A 22,308-nucleotide genomic window follows, 5' to 3' on the forward strand; every position below is an offset into this window, starting at 1 on the left:
TTTTTACATACATATACATACATACATATATATATATATATATATATATATATATATATATATATATATATATATATATATATGTATATATATATACATTTATATATACACATATATATATACACATATTACATACGTACACACACATACATATATATATATATACTGTATATATATATATATATACATTTATATATACATATATATAAATATATATATATATATATATATATACATTTATATATACATATATATAAATATATATATATATATATATATACACATATTACATACGTACACACACACACACACATACATATATATATATATAGTATATATATATATATGTATGTATGTATGTATATATGACTTTCAGGTATGACTTTATAATCTCACTAAAACACTATTAACACGATAAGCACACATCGTCTGCTACTTCCGGTACAGGCAAGGCTTTTTTATTAGCGACCAAAAGTTGAGAACTTTATCGTCGATGTTCTCTACTAAATCCTTTCAGCAAAAATTTGGCAATATGGCGAAATGATCAAGTATGACACATAGAATGGACCTGCTATCCCCGTTTAAAGGCCTACTGAAAGCCACTACTACCGACCACGCAGTCTGATAGATTATATATCAATGATGAAATATTAACATTGCAACACATGCCAATACGGCCGCTTTAGTTTACAAAATTGCAATTTTAAATTTCCCGGGAGTTTTTTCTTGAAATCGTCGCGGAATAATGACGTGTACGCGTGACATCACGGGCTGTTAGGAAGTATGAGCGCTGCGCACACACACAGCTAAAAGTCGTCTGCTTTAACCGCATAATTACACAGTATTTTGGAGATCTGTGTTGCTGAATCCTTTGCAATTTGTTCAATTAATATTGGAGAAGTCACAGTAGAAAGATGGAGTTGGTAAGCTTTAGCCTTTAGCCACACAAACACACGGTGATTCCTTGTTTCAAATTCACGGAGGTGAAACTTTACTATGGATCACAGCGAACATGGATCCCGACCAAATGTCAACCAGCAGGTTTCGGTGAGAAAATTGTGGTAAAAAGTCGCTTCTTACTGGAGATCAGCTGAGCTTGTGCCATCGACTTCCCTGAGACACTGCGTGTCAACACACCCGTGGACACACCGACTATCAGGTACTGTTAAACTCACTAAAACACTAGCAACACAATAGAAAGATAAGGGATTTCCCAGAATTATCCTAGTAAATGTGTCTAAAAACATCTGAATGCATCGCAATGCAATCGCGTATATTTTTTTTAACTTGTTTTTTAAATTTTTTCTAGTCCGTCACTATCAATATCCTCAAACACGAGTCCTTCATCCTCGCTGAAATTAATGGGGAGATTGTCGGTTTTTTCGGTGTGAATAGCTCTTTTTGTTGAAGGCGCTGTCACGCCAAATTTCTTCCCCCCTACCAAAACCTACCCCCCCCATTTACTTCCGGGGTCATGATTAATACAGACGTTTTGTTAACGCTATATTATAAAAATACAACGCTATATTATAAAAATACAGACGTTTTGTTAACGCTATATTATAAAAAAAATTTAAAAAACAATTCACAACACAAGCTATGGGATGACACATTTACTTCCGGGTTCACGTTTCCTCTTGGGGCGGCATAGCTCGGTTGGTAGAGTGGCCGCGCCAGCAACTTAAAGGGTTGCAGGTTCGATTCCCGCTTCCGCCATCCTAGTCACTGCCGTTGTGTCCTTGGGCAAGACACTTTACCCACCTGCTCCCAGTGCCACCCACACTGCTTTAAATGTAACTTAGATATTGGGTTTCACTATGTAAAGTGCTATATAAATATAATTCACTTCACTTCACTCTTATGTCATCCCATAGCTTGTGTTTGTAAATTGTTTTTAAAAATTTTTTTTATAATATAGCGTTAACAAAACGTCGGTATTAATCATGACCCCAGCAGTAAATGGAGGGGGAAGGTTTTTGGCGTGACACCTCCCATTAAAAACAATGTGAGGATGTGAGGAGCCCTCAACGGGTGACGTCATCGTCTGCGACTTTTCGGTAAAGGCAAGGCTTTTCTGTTAGCGACCAAAAGTTGCAAACTTTATCGTGGATGTTCTCTACTAAATCCTTTCAGCAAAAATATGGCAATATGGCGAAATGATCAAGTATGACACACAAAATGGATCAGTAGAAGCATTTAAGTCTCACCTTAAAACTCATTTGTATACTCTAGCCTTTAAATAGACTCCCTTTTTAGACCAGTTGATCTGCCGTTTCTTTTCTTTTTCTTCTATGTCCCACTCTCCCTTGTGGAGGGGGCCCGGTCCGATCCGGTGGCCATGTACTGCTTGCCTGTGTATCGGCTGGGGACATCTCTGCGCTGCTGATCCGCCTCCGCTTGGGATGGTTTCCTGCTGGCTCCGCTGTGAACGGGACTCTCGCTGATGTGTTGGATCCGCTTTGGACTGGACTCTCGCGACTGTGTTGGATCCATTGTGGATTGAACTTTCACAGTATCATGTTAGACCCGCTCGACATCCATTGCTTTCCTCCTCTCCAAGGTTCTCATAGTCATTATTGTCACCGACGTCCCACTGGGTGTGAGTTTTCCTTGCCCTTATGTGGGCCTACCGAGGATGTCGTGGTGGTTTGTGCAGCCCTTTGAGACACTAGTGATTTAGGGCTATATAAGTAAACATTGATTGATTGATTGATTTAAATAAGAAAATCTAATTTCAGTAGGCCTTTAAACAGAGTGGGCGTGGCTTGAAGGTGCCAATTTTCCCATTGGTTTATAGTGCAGTACTACTTGAGTGTGTATTCTGCCTAGCAACCTGTGACCCTGCCATGCTAAGACGCTGTTTTTTTTAGTGTGAAGTTAAAAAATAAAAATAAAAATGCACTGTACTTTTTTTTTCTTTTTAAATAAAATACAACGTGTGTAGAGGAGTATATTGTTAGTGGGGAGTGCAGGAGGAGGATCACATGAGGGGCCTCCTTCTTTAGGGGGATGGGCAGGTTAGTGTGTGTGTGACTAGAGAGAGTGTGTGTGTGTGTGTGTGTGTCGCCTTAAGAGTTTACTAGTCGCACCATGGCCTCACACACGCCTGCTCAAAGTTTGTGGCGCTCGGAAGTGAACAAAGTGGCCTAACATGAAACAACAACGACTTACCGGACGACTCCCGAGTGGAGCGCAGTGATTGAGGACTGTTGCGTTCAGGGACCATGTGAGGACGCCGCTGGAGGAGGTATGAACGCAGACATTCGGGCTTCCTTCTCCAGTCTTCCTCGCCTGCCTTCGCTTCTGCGTCTTCGGGGATGTGTACGAGTTGGCTTCGGGCCGTCCTGACGGTCCGTCTCGGCGCCCTGTTGCTGCTTCTCCTCCTCCTCGGCGCCCCGGGACTCGGCTCCGAGCTGAGGGTTCGGGTCCGGCTCGCCGACGGACTGGTGACCGAGGAGGTGTTGGAGGCGGACAGCGAGAGGGACGTTATATCCGTGGAGTTCAAGCAGGGGGATGGCACCCTCGTCACCTTCTTGGCCGACTTCAAACAGGTGAGGACCGCCAGATGGAACTTTTTTTGTTGTTGTTGTTGGGTTTATTGGTAACTTTAAGGCAGGGGGTGTCAAAGTCATTTTAAATGGGGGCCCACATGGAGAAAAGTACTCCCAAGTGGTCAAATCACAGCAAGATAACTTAAAAATAAAGACAACTTCAGCTTGTTTGTTGTTTAAAAATAGAACAAGCACATTCTGAAATTGTACAAATCTTACATGTTGCGGTTAATAGTATTCTATATTTTTTTGTCGTCATTTATATTTTATGGATAAATTATGTGATAATGTTCATCAGTCAACTCATTGGTGTTCGAGGCCTACTGAAATGAGATGTTCTTATTTAAACGGGGATAGCAGGTCCATTCTATGTGTCATACTCCATCATTTCGCCATATTGCCATATTTTTGCTGAAAGGAATTAGTAGAGAACATCCACGATAAAGTTCCCAACTTTTGGTCGCTAATAAAAACGCCTTGCCTGTACCGGAAGTAGCAGACAATGTGGAGCTCCTCTCATCCTCACATTGTTTACAATCATGGCCACCAGCAGCGAGAGTGAGTCGTACCGAGAAAGCGACGATTTCCCCGTTAATTTGAGCAAAGATGAAAGATTTGTGGATGAGGAAAGTGAGAGTGAAGTACTAGAAGAAAAAAAGGACGAGGACAGTGGGAGCGATTCAGATTTTATTAGACACATTTACTAGGATAATTCTGAAAAATCCCTTATCTGCTTATTGTGTTACTAGTGTTTTAGTATAAAGTCATACCTGAAAGTCGGAGGGGTGTAGTGACTGAAAGTGTCTCTGCCATGGAGGAGCCAAGAAAGTCGTAGCTGCAGGAAGAATGACACAAGCTCCGCTCATATTTACGGAAAGAGACGACTTATTACCACAATTTTCTCACAGAATACCTTCCCGTTGACATGTGGTAGACAAACATGTTCGCTTGACCGCTCTGTTCCATATTAAAGCTTCACAACAAACAAGGAAACACCGGCTGTGTTTTGTGTTGCTACAGCCGGCCGAAATACACCGCTTTCCACCAACAGCATTCTTCTTTGACGTCTCCATTATCAATTGAACAAATTGCAAAAGATTCAGCAACACAGATGTCCAGAATACTGTGTAATTTTGCGATTAAATCGGACGACTTTTAGCCGTGAGTGGTGCTGGTATAAAATGTCCGCTCCAACCAATAACGTCAAAAGCACGCGTCAACATAAACGTCGTCATTCCGCGATGTTTTCAACAGGATACTTCGCGGGAAATTTAAAATTGCAATTTAGTAAACTAAAAAGGCCGTATTGGCATGTGTTGCAATGTTAATATTTCATCATTGATATATAAACTATCAGACTGCGTGGTCGCTAGTAGTGGCTTTCAGTAGGCCTTTAAGGCAGGGGGTGTCAAAGTCATTTTAAATGGGGGCCACATGGAGAAAAGTACTCCCAAGTGGGCCGGACTGGTCAAATCACAGCAAGATAACTTAAAAATAAAGACAACTTCAGCTTGTTTGTTGTTTAAAAATAGAACAAGCACATTCTGAAATTGTACAAATCTTGTTGGGTTTTGTTGTACACTTACATGTAGCGGTTAATAGTATTCTATCTTTATTTGTCGTCATTTATATTTTCTGGATAAATTATGTGATAATGTTCATCAGTCAACTCATTGGTGTTAAGAGGGCTACTGAAATGAGATTTTCTTATTTAAACGGGGATAGCAGGTCCATTCTATGTGTCATACTTGATCATTTCGTGATATTGCCATATTTTTGCTGAAAGGATTTAGTAGAGAACATCCACGATAAAGTTCACAACTTTTGGTCGCTAATAAAAAAGCCTTGCCTGTACCGGAAGTAGCAGACGATGTGGAGCTCCTCTCATCCTCACATTGTTTACAATCATGGCCACCAGCAGCGAGAGCGAGTCGGACCGAGAAAGCGACGATTTCCTCCTTAATTTGAGCAAGGATGAAAGATTTGTGGATGAGGAAAGAGAGAGTGAAGGACTAGAAGAAAAAAAAAAGGACAAAGACAGTGGGAGCGATTCAGATGTTATTAGACACATTTACTAGGATAATTCAGAAAAATCCCTTATCTGCTTATTGTGTTACTGGTGTTTTAAGTATAAAGTCATACCTTAAAGTCGGAGGGGTGTAGTGACTGAAAGTGTCTCTGCCATGGAGGAGCCAAGAAAGTCACAGCTGCCTCTTTGACAGCTGCAGGAAGAACGACACAAGCTCTGCTCATATTAACGGAAAGAGCTGACTTATTACCACAATTTTCTCACAGAAACCTGCCAGTTGACATGTGGTAGACAAACATGTTCGCTTGACCGCTCTGTTCCATATTAAAGCTTCACAACAAACAAAGAAACACCGGCTCTGTATTTGTTGCTACAGCCGTAAGGCAAAGCTCTCAATTTACCGGTCGATCTCCGTTCCCATCCTCACCTATGGTCATGAGCTTTGGGTTATGACCGAAAGGACAAGATCACGGGTACAAGCGGCCTAAATGAGTTTCCTCCGTCGGGTGGCGGGTCTCTCCCTTGGAGATAGGGTGAGAAGCTCTGCCATCCGGGAGGAACTCAAAGTAAAGCCGCTGCTCCTCCACATGGAGAGGAGCCAGATGAGGTGGTTCGGGCATCTGGTCAGGATGCCACCCGAACGCCTCCCTAGGGAGGTGTTTAGGGCACGTCCGACCGGTAGGAGGCCACGGGGAAGACCCAGGACATGTTGGGAAGACTATGTCTCCCGGCTGGCCTGGGGATGCCTCAGGATCCAGGCCGTGAAGCCCTTTTCCAGAATGATCCTAGTAAATGTGTCTAATAACATCTGAATCACTCCCATGCCCTCGTCTTTTTTTGTTTTTTTCATTCCTAGTCTTTCACTCTCACTTTCCTCATCCACAAATCTTTCATCCTCGCTCAAATTAATGGTGAAATTGTCGCTTTCTCGGTCCGAATTGCTCTCGCTGCTGGTAGCCATGATTGTAAACAATGTTCAGATGTGAGGAGCTCCACAACCCGTGACGTCACGCGCACATCGTCTGCTACTTCCGGTACAGGCAAGGCTTTTTTATTAGCGACCAAAAGTTGTGGACTTTATCGTGGATGTTCTCTACTAAATCCTTTCAGCAAAAATATGGCAATATTGCGAACTGATCAAGTATGACACATAGAATGGACCTGCTATCCCCATTTAAATATGAAAATCTCATTTCAGTAGGCCTTTAAAAAAGCAGATTATTGTAAGTATCGAAGATCATTGTCTAGTATATTTTTATTATGTCCATAAAAACAGAGGGTGGTTCTGTCCCTGTCATATGCTGCAGCTCAATAAAAAGAGCCGAGCGGTCCTGTCATTTTGAGAATCTTTGAGTAGCATTTTTGCAGTTGATCTATTTTTTTTAATTTACTAAAGCATTGCATTTTTAAGTATACCTTTGTACCCGACAAACTGATATGTGTTGTTTACTCCGACCTACAAACTCCAAAACAAACATTGATGTTTGTAAACATTAACTTTGGACTGTCTGGGTTATCAAGACTGTAAGAGGGCGAATCTATCCTACTGTCCCTAAATCTAATAAATGTGGTACTTCTTTTGGTACTTCTTTTGGTACATTCATGTATTTCTTTAGGCCAGGAGTCGGGAACCTTTTCGGCTGAGAGAGCCATGAAAGCCAATTATTTCAAAATGTATTTCCGTGAGAGACATATCATATTTTTCAACACTGAATACAACTAAATGCGTGCATTTTTAAGTAAGACCAACATTTTTAGAGTATAATAAGTCTCTTATTCTTTTTAATAACATTGTTATTCTGAAGCAGGGGTCGGCAACACGCGGCTCTGGAGCTCTTTAGTGCCGCCCTAGTGGTTCTCTGGAGCTTTTTCAAAAATATATGAAAAATGGAAATGATGAGGGGAAAAAACACATTTTTCGTTTTAATTTGGTTTCTGTAGGTGGACAAACATGACACAAACCTCCCTAATTGCTATAAAGCATAATGTTTATACTAAACATGCTTCACTGACTCGAGTATTTGGCGGGCGCCGTTTTGTCTTACTAATTTTGGCGGTCCTTGAGCTCACCCTGCTTTGTTTACATCAGGGGTGCCCACACTTTTTCTGCAGGCGAGCTACTTTTGAATTGACCAACTCGAGGGGATCTACCTCCATTTATATATATAATTTATATTTATTTATTTATGAAAGAGACATTTTTGTAAACAATTTAAATGTATTTAATGATAATACAAGCATGTGTAACACATATAGATGTCTTTCTTTCACGAAGACAAGAATATAAGTTGGTGTATTACCTGATTCTGATGACTTGCATTGATTGGAATCAGACAGTAATGATGATAACGCCCACATTTTCAAATGGAGGAGAAAAAAAGTTGTCCTTTCTGTACAATACCACATGAAAGTGGTTGCTTTTTGGCATCTAATTCATCCAGCTTCCATACACTTTACAAGAAAAACATTGGCGGCAAATTCCGTAGCTTGCTTGATTGACATTCACGGCACCCGAGGGTCTTGTGAGATGACGCTGGCTGCTGCCAGTTCATTATTATGAAAAAATGACAGAGAGGAAGGCGAGAAACACTTTTTATTTCAACAGACTTTCGCACCGTCCCTTCCGTCAAAACTCTAAAGGCCGACTGCACATTTCCTATCTTCACAATAAAAGCCCTGCTTCATGCTGCCTGCGCTAACAAAATAAGAGTCTCGGAAAGCTGGCGTGCACATCACTTGTGCACGCCAGCTTTCCGAGACTCTTACGTCGATCACGAGCTACCAGTCGACCGCAGGGGGGTGTGTCAGTCGATCTCGAGCCAGGCTTTTAAAAAAAATAGACCTAAAAATTAGTGATCATCAATCTTCACCAAGACGTCACTTAAATGACAATTACGGTACCGGAGGGTCTTGTGAGATGACGCTGGCTGCTGCTAGATCATTATTATTAAAATATGACCGACAGGAAGGCGAGAAACACTTTTTATTTCAACAGACTCTCGCGCCGTACCTTCCGTCAAAACTCTAAAGGCCGACTGCACATTTCCTATCTTCACAATAAAAGCCCTGCTTCATGCTGCCTGCGCTAACTAAATACAGAGTCTCGGAAAACTGGCGTGCACAAGCGATTCCTCAGAAAGCTGGCGTGCACATCACTTGTGCACGCCAGCTTTCTGAGACTCTTATTTTGTTAGCACAGGCAGCATGAAGCAGGGCTTTTATTGTGAAGATAGGAAATGTGCAGTCGGCCTTTAGAGTTTTGACGGAAGGGACGGCGCGAAAGTCTGTTGAAATAAAAAGTGTTTCTCGCCTTCCTCTCTGTCATTTTTTCATAATAATGAACTGGCAGCAGCCAGCGTCATCTCACAAGACCCTCGGGTGCCGTGAATGTCAATCAAGCAAGCTACGGAATTTGCCGCCAATGTTTTTCTTGTAAAGTGTATGGAAGCTGGATGAATTAGATGCCAAAAAACAACCACTTTCATGTGGTATTGTACAGAAAGGACAACTTTTTTTCTCCTCCATTTGAAAATGTGGGCGTTATCATCCTTACTGTCTGATTCCAATCAATGCAAGTCATCAGAATCAGGTAATACACCAACTTATATTCTTGTCTTCGTGAAAGAAAGACATCTATATGTGTTACACATGCTTGTATTATCATTAAACACATTTAACTTGTTTACAAAAATGTCTCTTTCATAAATAAATAAATATAAATGATATATATAAATGAGGTAGATCCCCTCGAGTTGGTCAATTGAAAAGTAGCTCGCCTGCAGAAAAAGTGTGGGCACCCCTGCTCTACAGCCATAGGTTCCCTACCCCTGCTTTAGGCCAACGCACTATTGGGGCATTTCAGGAATCAAAAATGGTGTCAAGACTTTGTATCTAACTGATCACCCTGTTGGGTATACAATACTGCAATAAGTAGTTGCCCATTGCTGTCCCTCAGGGAACAATCTACACTATTGTCCTCCCCTGGGCTAATTACTATCTAACCTCCCACTGCCTTGTTAATAAGGGCTCTCACAATGTGACACCAATGTCCAGTTGACTGCCCCCTAGGGTCCCCTGCTGTGACAAGTTGTCCATTTCTGTCCCTCAAGGCACAACCTACACATAGAACTGATCATTAGGCGACAATATCACTGAAAAGTTCCAGAGTTGTTAAACTCAAGTGAATTATTTTTATATGGCACTTTTTCTCTAGTGACTCAAAACACTTTTACATTGTGAAACCCGAGTGTTTTTGACTACCGTCTTCTTTGTATGTCCGAAAAAACAGCAGAGAGCTCCAGTAATGCGGACGATCTTTACTTTCTGTTGCTAAAGACCATCCGCTAAAAAAGTATGGTGCTTCTTTCAAGCAGAATATCCTTGATATTCATGTGAAGGATCTCTGAGGTCACGGTTCGGTTCATTCTCGGTACAGTCAGAAAACAACAAAATATAAATTTTTTGGTTATTTGTTTACCAAATTTGTAAACAATGGCTTTGTCCTTTTAACATTGGGAATGCTATAACAATTCTGCCCCAAAATAGAAATAGCTCTGTGTGTGATGGATGTGAGCCACCACTCGCGCTTGACAGGACAAAAAAAAAAATATATATATATATATATATTTATATATATATTTTTTTCTTTTAAGACTTTAGTTTAGGCGGTTGCTCTTTGTTGTTAAGGCAGCCGCCTTCAATCAATCAATCAATCAATCAATCAATCAATCAATGTTTACTTATATAGCTCTAAATCACTAGTGTCTCAAAGGGCTGAACAAACCACAACACAAACCACTACGACATCCTCGGTAGGCCCACATACTTAACAACAAAGAGCCACCGCCTAAATTAAAGTCTTAAAAAAAAAAATATATATATATATATAGTTATCTATCTATATATATATATATATATATATATATATATATATGTATATATGTGTGTGTGTGTGTGTATGTATGTATGTATATATGTATATATATGTATGTGTTTATGTATATATATGTATGTATATATATATGTATGTATATATATATATATATAGGTATGTATATATATGTATATATACAGTATATATGTATATATATGTGTGTATATATATGTGTGTATATATATGTATGTTATATACAGTATTTGTGTGTATATATATGTATGTATATATATGTATATACATATATATGTATATATGTATATGTATGTATATATATGTATATATGTATGTATATATATGTATATATATGTATATATATGTATGTATGTATATATATATATATATGTATGTATGTATGTATATATATGTATATATATATATATATATATGTATGTATATATATATATATATATATATATATATATATATGTATGTATGTATGTATGTATGTATGTATGTGTGTGTGTATATATATGTATATACATATATATATATATATATATGTATATATATATGTATATTTTTTTACTTTTTCTTTTTTATTTGTCCTGTCCAGCTTCTCAGACAAATCATATAGTTGATGTAGATGCCCATATCGGCTGTTCAGATATACTTTAGAAAAGAGAAGTGTAAGATACTTGTCTTGTTGCCTTATTTGTATTTGACTTCATTAAATGTATTTGTATTATCATTTGGTGCTAAACTAAAGTCTTAACAAGCTGCTACTCTTCGTACTGCCTCTGTCAGTACGTCTCTTCAGCACCCTGCATTGTCCCACCCACACAACCATCTGATTGGTTACACGCAGAGCGGTAATAGCCAATCAGCGGTGCGTATTCAAGAGTGCATACAACAGCGTGGCTTCATAGTAAAATAGTGCGGGTGCTTGACTGGCCTGTCTGTAGTCCAGACCTGTCTCCCATTGAAAATGTGTGGCGTATTATGAAGCCTAAAATACCACAACAAAGACCCCGGGCTGCTTAACAACTTAAGCTGTACATCAAGCAAGAATGGGAAAGAATTCCACCTGAAAAACTTCAAAAATGTGTCTCTTTAGTTCCCAAATGTTTACTGAGTGTTGTTAAAAGGAAAGGCCATGTAACAAAGTGGTAAAAATGCCCCTGTGCCAACTTGTTTGCAATGTGTTGCTGCCATTAAACTCTAAGTTAATGATTATTTGCAAAACATAGTTTCTCAGTTCGGACATTAAGTATATTGTCTTTGCAATCTATTCAATTGAATATAAGTTGAAAAGGATTTGTAAATCTTTGCATTCTGTTTTTATTTACAAATTACACAACGTGCCAACTTCACTGGTTTTGGGTTTTGCATGTTTATTTGCGAGTTACAATGCATTAAAAACATGTCTTCTCGTCTCCTTTAAGGGTTCTGAATTATAGGCAACATCTGCGATGAGGTGGCGACTTGTCCAGGGTGTACCCCGCCTTCCGCCCGATTGTAGCTGAGATAGGCGCCAGCACCCCCCGCGACCCCAAAAGGGAATAAGCGGTAGAAAATGGATGGATGGATGGATTTAAAAAAAATTGCAGTTTCCCTTCAATAGCCCCTAAAAAGTACCAATCCCCTAAAGCAAAACAAAGCATAAATCTCTAACTTCCATTCATCTTTTTCTTTAAAGTCTTACTAAGGCCAATCCAGCTGCTGTTACACACATGTGGGATATGTGCACGCCCCCACCTGCGGCTGCCCTCGCCCACACCTCCATTATACTTAAAGCCTGCTGCTAATAATAAAATAGAATAGAAAGTACTTTATTGATCCCTGGGGGAAATTCGGCACCACAGTTCGCTCACAATAGACAATAAACACTTAAGTATTTTTTACACGTGAATAATATAAATACAGTCTATTATACAGCATTATTCACATGTGAATAATATAAATACAGTCTATTATACTGCATTATTCACATGTGAATAACGTAAATATTGTATTATAGAGCATTATTCACATGTGGATAGCATAAATACAGTCTATTATACAGCATTATTCACATGTGAATAACGTAAATGGTGTATTGTACAGCATTATTCACACGTGAATAATGTAAATACAGTCTATTATACAGCATTATTTACACGTGAATAATGTAAATACAGTCTATTATACAGCATTATTCACATGTGAATAACATAAAAACAGTCTATTATACAGCATTTTAAATTGATCTCAACACTGTACACTGCTGCTGGAGTTTTAATTTCCTGTAGGAACTCTCCGGAAGGAATCAATCAAGTTCTATCTATCTATCTATCTATCTATCTATCTATCTATCTATCTATCTATCTATCTATCTATCTATCTATCTATCTATTCACATGTGAATAGCATAAATACAGTCTATTACACATCATTATTCACATGTGAATAACCTAGATAGTGCATTATTCACATGTTAATAACGTAAATACAGTCTATTAAAAAGCATTATTCACATGTGAATAGTATAAATACAGTCTATTATACAGCATTATTCACATGTGAATAACATAAATACAGTCTATTATACAGCATTCTTCACATGTAAATAACATAAATACAGTCTATTACACAGCATTATTATCATGTGAATAACATAAATACAGTCTATTATACAGCATTATTCACATGTGAATAACATAAATAAAGTCTATTATACAGCATTATTCACATGTGAATAACGTAAATAGTGTATTATACAGCATTATTCACATGTTAACGTAAATACAGTCTATTATACAGCATTATTCACATGTGAATAGTATAAATACAGTCTATGATACAGCATTAATCACATGTGAATAACATAAATACAGTTTATTATACAGCATTATTCACATGTAAATAACATAAATACAGTCTATTACACAGCATTATTCTCATGTGAATAACATAAATACAGTCTATTATACAGCATTATTCACATGTGAATAACATAAATACAGTCTATTATACAGCATTATTCTCATGTAAATAACATAAATACAGTCTATTATAGAGCATTATTCACATGTTAATAATATAAATACAGTTTATTATAGAGCATTATTCTCATGTAAATAACATAAATACAGTCTATTATACAGCATTATTCACATGTGAATAACATAAATACAGTCTGTTATACAGCATTATTCACATGTGAATAATATAAATAAAGTCTATTATACAGCATTATTCTCATGTAAATAACATAAATACAATCTATTATACAGCATTATTCACATCTTAATAATATAAATACATTATACATTTAAGTACAGTCATTCATGAATAATATAAAATTGTACAATCAGCAACCTAATTTAGTATATTTCTAAAAGTAGCCGAGCAGATCGAGTGTTCCTTTCGCGGCCCGACATCAAATTTGGAAAGATGACACCTTTTCACTTCGGAAAATGACTACTGGGAGACATGTCACTTCTGAAGTCCACAGCACACAGGGAGTGTGTGTGTGTGTGTGTGTGTGTGTGTGTGTGTGTGTGTGTGTGTGTGTGTGTGTGTGTGTGTGTGTGTGTGTGTGTGTGTGTGTGTGTGTGTGTGATGGTTGCTGTCACACAGAAGCTGACAGCTTGGTGAGATGTGAAGGGGGGAGATTTACCAGGATTAAGTGGGCATGTCTGACCTTTTTTGATCGAGCGCGGTGGCTCAGAAAACCAAAACAGCTAATTCGCAGTTTAGGAGAGTGAGAGAAGAGGCCATCGCACCCTCTAATAATTCATGACCCCTGTTTTTTTGTTGTTTTTTTAAATACCAACCATGATAAAAGGGACAAGCCCTGAACTTTGAGCTGAGAGGCATCACCCGGGTGTTGTGGGGCCCCATCGTGGTGCAGCCCCACTCTCATCCAGACACACATATGGTTTTGTTTATTTGAAATAGAACCTCTGAGATCACTGTAGTCTTCTGTTGCTTTATCTTTTCCAGTAGAAAGTCAGCCTCCGCACGCACACATGCACAACTTTTTTTTTTTTTTTTTTTCCTGCTTCCTGTTCTCTTTCCCCCCGCCATGTGTTTTTTATTCAGCGCCCCTTGTACTATCTCCAAGATTTATGGAAAGTTGGATGAGCTGTCACTTGCAGCTGCCATGAATCTTCTGTGCGTGTGGGAAGAAGAGCGTTTTAACAGTGATGTTAAACACTTGCATCATTTCCCCGCGTGGATGTGAGTTGCATTCCGAGCGGGGAGTAAAGCCAGCTTTTTCCACCTTGTTATCGGACTAGAACTTGACTTTTATAGCGCTGGATGTGTTTTGAAGGGAAAGGATCCGGTTATGCCTCGGATGAGGGTCTATAAAGCCACGTTTACACCGAAAGCCGTCCTTCATTTTTATTCTCTGTGGTGTGGTAAACGCCGATCTCACTCATGTTTCATCGACAGTTCTGGTCAAAAGTTTACATACACTTGTAAAGAACATAATGTCATGGCTGTCTTGACTTTCCAATAGTTTCTACCACTCTTATTTTTTTTTGTCATATAATGATTGGAGCACATACTTGTTGCTCACAAAAAACATTCATGAAGTTTGGTTCTTTTATGAATTTATTATGGGTCTCAGTGTTTCCCCCAGAAAATGTGTGGTGTCTCTCCGGTTAAGGGGAAGGGTGGGTGTAAGAATCGGTGTAACTGGGCCCGTCGCCAACACGTCTCCACCTCGTCGCTGCCACCACAGCCTGGGGTACCAATAGACTACAGACTATGGTGAAGTAGGCCGTCTTCGTCGCGTGAAGAAGCCTACAACTTCTGGTTGTGTTTTCCGCTCCATTTGCTGAACGGCAATATACAATATATATCTCAATATTTCTTCCGTAAAGTAAATATAAAACAGTTTTATTTACCTAAGATACTAAAATATTGACTTACAAAGTCAAATTAATGACTTACTGTAAGTAAGCATTTGAAAAAATGCCGCTTGTCCTTTTTGGGGTCCCTGCTTAATTTAATACAGTATTTGGGAAGCCTGTAGTTAATTTTTATTATGTAAATGTTATATTTTTCTCAACATGTGATAGCAGAGACCCTGCCATTCAAAACTAGGCTGCTACATTACTAATGATTAATGTAACTATAGCTGAAAAGTTTTTATACAATAGCAATAGGAGAGACTATTCATCCCTGAACACCATGGGGTTCATGTAGGCTTTTTGATGCAGTTACATTATTATATCAACTATAAGAAACAGAAACTCTTCATTTAACATAATGTCCTTTTTTGCTGCTTCAACACAGCTCAAACAACACAAAACAATGTCAAGTGAAATAACTTAGTCTTTAACTGTAGGTCAATAATGCTTGTCTTTCTCTCAGTCAGACAGGGCTTTGCTGTCCGTAACACACAGGCACACACACCGCAGAGTGAGCTTACTTTACGCTAATAGCTAATTAGCCTTCACCTCAAGGACTGTGAGCGAGCTGAGTTGCCGCTTTTTTCTAGAACGTCAACACGCTCATAGTGATGCTACTAGTAGTTTACTGGGAGGTGTTTACTATAATTTGGGGAGAGTCTGCGCCTGTAGTTTATTTTTATTATGTAACTGTTATATTTTTCTCAACATGTGATAGCAGGGACCCTGCCATTCAAAACTAGGCTGCTACATTACTAATGATTAATGTAACTATAGCTGAAACGTTTTTATACAATAGCAATAGGAGAGACTATTCATCCCTGAACACCATGGAGTTCATGTAGGCTTTTTGATGCAGTTACATTATTATATCAACTATCAGAGACAGAAACTCTTCATTTAACGTAATGTCCTTTTTTGCTGCTTCAACAGAGCTCAAACAATACAGAGAAAGGTCAAGTGAAATAACTTAGTCTTTAACTGTATGTCAATAATGCTTGTCTTTCTCTCAGACAGGGCTTTGCTGTCGGTAACGCAAAGGCACACACACCGCACAGTGAGCTTACTTTACGCTAATAGCTAATTAGCCTTCACCTCAAGGACTGTGAGCGAGCTGAGCTGCCGCTTTTTTCTAGAACGTTAACACGCTCATAGTGATGCTACTAGTAGTTTACTGGGAGGTGTTTACTATAATTTGGGGAGAGTCTGCGCCTGTAGTTGATTTTTATTATGTAAATGTTATATTTTTCTCAACATGTGATAGCAGGGACCCTGCCATTCAAAACTAGGCTGCTACATTACTAATGATTAATGTAACTATAGCTGAAAAGTTTTTATACAATAGCAATAGGAGAGACTATTCATCCCTGAACACCATGGAGTTCATGTAGGCTTTTTGATGCAGTTACATTATTATATCAACTATAAGAAACAGAAACTCTTCATTTAACGCAATGTCCTTTTTTGCTGCTTCAAAACAGCTCAAACAACACAGAAAAAGGTCAAGTGAAATAACTTGGTCTTTAACTGTAGGTCAATAATGCTTGTCTTTCTCTCAGACAGACAGGGCTTTGCTGTCCGTAACACACAGGCACACGCACCGCACAGTGAGTTAACTTTACGCTAATAGCTAATTAGCCTTCACCTCAAGTACTGCGAGCGGGCTGAGCTGCCGCTTGTTTCTAGAACGTCAACACGCTCATAGTGATGCTACTAGTGGTTTACTGGGAGGTGTTTATTATAATTTGGGGAGAGTCTGCGCCTGTAGTTTATTTTTATTATGTAAATGTTATATTTTTCTCAACATGTGATAGCAGAGACCCTGCCATTCAAAACTAGGCTGCTACATTACTAATGATTAATGTAACTATAGCTGAAAAGTTTTTATACAATAGCAATAGGAGAGACTATTCATCCCTGAACACCATGGAGTTCATGTAGGCTTTTTGATGCAGTTACATTATTATGTCAACTATCAGAGACAGAAACTCTTCATTTAACGTAATGTCCTTTTTTGCGGCTTCAACAGAGCTCAAACACAGAAAAAGGTCAAGTGAAATAACTTAGTCTTTAACTGTAGGTCAATAATGCTTGTCTTTCTCTCAGACAGGGCTTTGCTGTCCGTAACACACAGGCACACACACCGCACAGTGAGCTTACTTTATGCTAATAGCTAATTAGCCTTCACCTCAAGGACTGCGAGCGGGCTGAGCTGCCGCTTGTTTCTAGAACGTCAACACGCTCATAGTGATGCTACTAGTAGTTTACTGGGAGGTGTTTATTATCATTTGGGGAGAGTCTGCCGCCTTACCTGATAAACACCTTTCTGCTCACTCCCTGTTACATGCGCTCCGAATACGCACTGCAGATTGGCTATTACCACTCAGCGTTTAACCAATCAGATGGTTCTGTGGGTGGGACAATGCTGGGTGCTGCAGAGAGTACTGACAAGAGGCAGACACAGAACTAAGCAAAGCAGCTTGTTAAGACTTTTTTTTTTTTAAGACTTTAGTTTAGGCGGTGGCTCTTTGTTGTCAAGGCGGCCGCCTTAACAACAAAGCACTGCGGGAAACCCTGGGTCTACTGAAAATGTGAGCAAATGTGCCGGGTCAAAAGTATACATACAGCAATGTTAATATTTGCTTACATGTCCTTTGGCAAGTTTCACTGCAATAAGGCGCTTTTGGTAGCCATCCACAAGCTTCTGGTGGAATTTTTGACCACTCCTCTTGACAAAATTGGTGCAGTTCAGCTAAATGTGTTGGTTTTCATACATGGACTTGTTTCTTCGGCATTGTCCACACGTTTAAGTCAGGATTTTGGGAAGGCTTTTCTAAAAATTTAATTCTAGTCGGATTTAGCAATTCCTTTACCACTTTTGACATCTGTTTGGGGTCCTGATTTCTCAGTGATTGTTGGTCCAAAACTAATGACGATTTTGGCAAAATGAGGATAATGAGTAATTATTTTTTTTTGGTCTTTGTTTATTGTGCCGCCGTGTTATAGCGCTTGTTGGTCACAAACCCTGCAGGAATGTAGCAGCAAAATTTACGTCAGATACGGACGCAAAATTGTACTTTCATGAAATAAAATCATGTTTTATTGTAAGTTTATGAGCTGGATTATGTTTAGAATAGGGTTGTACGGTATACAGGTATTAGTATAGTACCGCGATACTAATGAATCATATTCGGTACTATACCGCCTCTGAAAAGTACCGGTCCGCCACCGCACCATCCAAAACTAATGTAAAGTATCAATCAACCGAAAAATTTGTGATTATAAAATTTTAACAGAAGTGTAGATGGAACTGTCACACCTGTAAGTAATGTTTTGGTCATGATATGTTTAGTTTTTGGACATTGTCACGTTTTGCACTTCCTGGTTTTGTTTGTTTCCATGCCAACTCATTAGTTTTCACCTGTCACGTCCCTGTTCTCAGCCTCACACCTGTTTTCACTAATGATCATAGCTATTTAAGTCACTCTTTTTCTTGTCTTCGTCCTGGGATCTTCTCACATGCGCACGCACCCTACCCATGCTGTACCTCCTTCAAGTCCTTGTCCATAGTTCCATGCCGTGTAAGTTTTTTTGTAGTTATGCCATTGTGCTAGTTTTGTTTATATTTTATTATATTCATGCCATCGTGCTGTTTCTGTTCATAGTTCATTCATGCCAATCGAGCAAGTGTTTTTTGTTTCAAGTTTGTACTGTTTAGCCAAGTTTCTTCCTCCATTGTGAGCGCTTTTTGTTGTTTATTTGTTTATTAAATAAACAACCATGTACTCATATCCACGCCGCACTCGTGCTGATTCTCATCTGCATCGAAGAAACAATCCACATCCAAGCCATATTGTGACAGGAACATGTTAGAAGAGAACCTAAGCAGATATTAACAGTAAATGAACAAGTAGACTAATAATTCATTTTCTACCACTTGTCCTTAATAATGTTGACGAAATAATAGGTGTATATATGACACAATATGTTACTGCATATGTCAGCAGCTAAATTAGGAGCCTTTGTTTGTTTACTTACTACTAAAAGACAAGTTGTCTTGTATGTTCACTATTTTATTTAAGGACAAACTTGCCATAAGAAACATATGTTTAATGTACTCTCAGATTTTTTGTTAAAGCAAAGCCAATATTGCAATTTGTTGTGGTCCCCTTTATTTAGAAAAGTACAGAAAAGTATCAAAATAGTTTTGGTATTTGTACCAAAATAATAGTATCGGGACAACACTAGTTTAGAACTATATATAAACATATTTTTTGGTTTATTTCATCAGACGAACCAACGTCAAAACGACAGCTAAAAATGAATTGATTAACGTGGACCTATGGCTGGGCGATATATCAATATTCTCGATATATTGAAAAGGCCGTATCGCCCAGCCCTACGTGGACCCTGACTTGAAGAAGTTAAAAACTAGGAGTGTAACGGTACACAAAAATTTCGGTTCGGTACGTACCTCGGTTCAGAGGTCACGGTGTGGTTCATTTTTGATACAGTAAGAAAACAACAAAATATATATTTTTGGGTTATTTTTTTTTACCAAATTTGCAAAATCTTCCATCAAAAATATTTTTCTTTGTGGAATATTTGATGTGAAGTAATGGGAAACATGGATAGGTCAATAATCCATAATAACATTGATTTTGATTCAATATTATGTTTTGAGCAATGACAGTTTGAAAGAAAAAAAAGCAGCTATTAGTCAACGTTGTTTTCGGGCTTCACGGTGGCAGAGGGGTTTGTGCGTCTGCCTCACAATACGAAGTTCCTGCAGTCCTGGGTTCAAATCCAGGCTGGGGATCTTTCTGTGTGGAGTTTGCATGTTCTCCCCGTGACTGCGTGGGTTCCCTCCGGGTACTCCGGCTTCCTCCCACCTCCAAAGACATGGGGATAGGTTGATTGGCAACACTAAATGGTCCCTAGTGTGTGAATGTGAGTGTGAATGTTGTCTGTCTATCTGTGTTTGGCCCTGCGATGAGGTGGCGACTTGTCCAGGGTGTACCCTGCCTTCCGCCCGATTGTAGCTGAGATAGGCGCCAGCGCCCCCCGCGACCCCGAAAGGGAATAAGCGGTAGAAAAATGGATGGATGTAACTTTTCCTAAATTACATTTAACTTTTAAGCTTTTTTATTTCACTTTTGTTATATTTTTGTTTATTTTAATAGTATTTTTAGAATTTGCCGCAGGCCTTTAAAACAGTTGTGGGCCGCAAATGGCCTCCGGGGCACACTTTTGACACCCCTGCTATAGTTAATAAAAAATAAAATCTGATAAATCTATGGGTAAAAAGCAGAGCCTGGCGACGCATGCGCCTTTATCATAACTCTCTCGCTCTCTCTGTCTCTGCTCCGCCCTCACGAATGATGTTGCGTTAACAATTTATTTTGTTTTTAACCCCTTCTCAACCCTGAATGTACATTGTTAATACACGCAACCCTAACTTAAAATACCGGACATTTGAGGCATTTAAGAAACTCCACCCGGACAGCCCAGCAAAAGAGGACATATCCGGTGAAAAGAGAAGGTATGGTCAGTCTATCGTAGCCCGGTCGCTGCTTGCATGCCGTGTATTGTGCTTTGTTTACACATCGTGCAGTACGCTACTTAAAATGTCCGTGTGGAAACTCGTTCGCTACACCTCCGAACCGAAACGGTTCAATACGAATACACGTACCGTTACACCCCTATTAAAAACTTATTCGGATGTTACCATTTAGTGGTCAATTGTTTTGGAATGTGTACTATACTGTGCAGTCTACTAATAAAAGTTTCAATCAATCAATCAATAGCGCCTCTGCTGGCTAGAGCAAAGTAGTGCACTCCATTGTTTACAAGTTTTGACAATGGAAACAGAAAAAAACCTGGACTAAGTGGTAGAAGCGAGTCTGATTAAACCGTATTTTTTTTGTTTTTTTTTAATGTTGAAATGTTTAACATTCCAGCTGCTAGAAAGCATCAATATGATGAGCATCAGGAGTGTTACTCCACTGGCACGCACACATGTTGAAATGTTGGTTGACCGTATCATGTTGGGCAAACCCTTTTTTTTTTTTTTTTTTACTGATAAGATCTCAGGCTGCACTTAATCGCCCTCCTGTTTACTTTGCACTGGCTCATAACTTTATAGCACATGTTTACACTCAAGCGGTTGCACCATTTTAACCCAGGTCTATGCAAAAGTGCAGTCCTGTATAGAGTTGATACCAGGTTATAAAAGGGTAGCTTTGGTTGAGGTGAGTTACCTGTTTGTGTTTTGTTCAGACACACCCATGTTAATGCAACAAAGGATGGGGTATAATGCTCTGTACAGCTCAATAGGAAAGTGAGAGTTGGCTCCCTGGTTGTCTTCACTTCGGTATTGGACCTGATCTGTGACACATTGTTGGCTAATGGCCACCCTTAAATCTTTTTGTGCTTTTCCCAGTCCTGTGACTCTCGTTAGAATTTTTCAGTTGGGTTTTATACCGCGACTGTCTGGCCGTCCGTTGTGGGAAAGGCTGGTGCTTGCCAGCGGATGTTGCTTTTTCCCAGGACTGTGACTCTTGGTGACTTTTTTTTTGTAACAGGTTAGTGTAACCTGTTTGTGGGACATGTTTGGTTCGGAGTACATAAGGTGGCCTGAATTCAATCCTCTTCCAAGCCCACAATGACTCATCACTGCATAGATGAAGTCATTGATGTGATGGAACCCAGACTCTGGGCATCCTCAATGCCTTAATGACACAGTGGAACGCTTTAAAGGGGAACATTATCAGCAGACCTATGTAAGCGTCAATATATACCTTGATGGTGCAGAAAAAAGACCATCTATTTATTTTAACCGATTTCCGAACTCTGAATGGGTGAATTTTGGCAAATTAAACGCCTGGAGGGGATGACGTCAGAATGTGACGTCGCCGAGGTAACACAGCCGCCATTTTCATTTTCAACCCA

At 39.1% G+C, this 22,308-nt stretch overlaps 1 protein-coding gene across 1 annotated transcript in view; it reads left to right on the forward strand.

Moving 5' to 3' along the window:
- The first annotated feature begins 3,020 nt into the window (after positions 1-3,020).
- The window catches only part of oafa (OAF homolog a (Drosophila)), a 141,778-nt gene continuing 122,490 nt past the window's right edge, over positions 3,021-22,308 (forward strand). The window contains exon 1 of the mRNA XM_061878255.1: positions 3,021-3,551. Coding sequence (XP_061734239.1) covers positions 3,318-3,551 — 234 coding nt within the window. The 5' untranslated portion in view covers positions 3,021-3,317. The remainder of the gene's footprint in view (positions 3,552-22,308) is intronic.

The sequence above is a fragment of the Nerophis ophidion genome, linkage group LG18 (assembly GCF_033978795.1).
Source record: "Nerophis ophidion isolate RoL-2023_Sa linkage group LG18, RoL_Noph_v1.0, whole genome shotgun sequence".
In the NCBI taxonomy this organism is placed as follows: domain Eukaryota; kingdom Metazoa; phylum Chordata; class Actinopteri; order Syngnathiformes; family Syngnathidae; genus Nerophis; species Nerophis ophidion.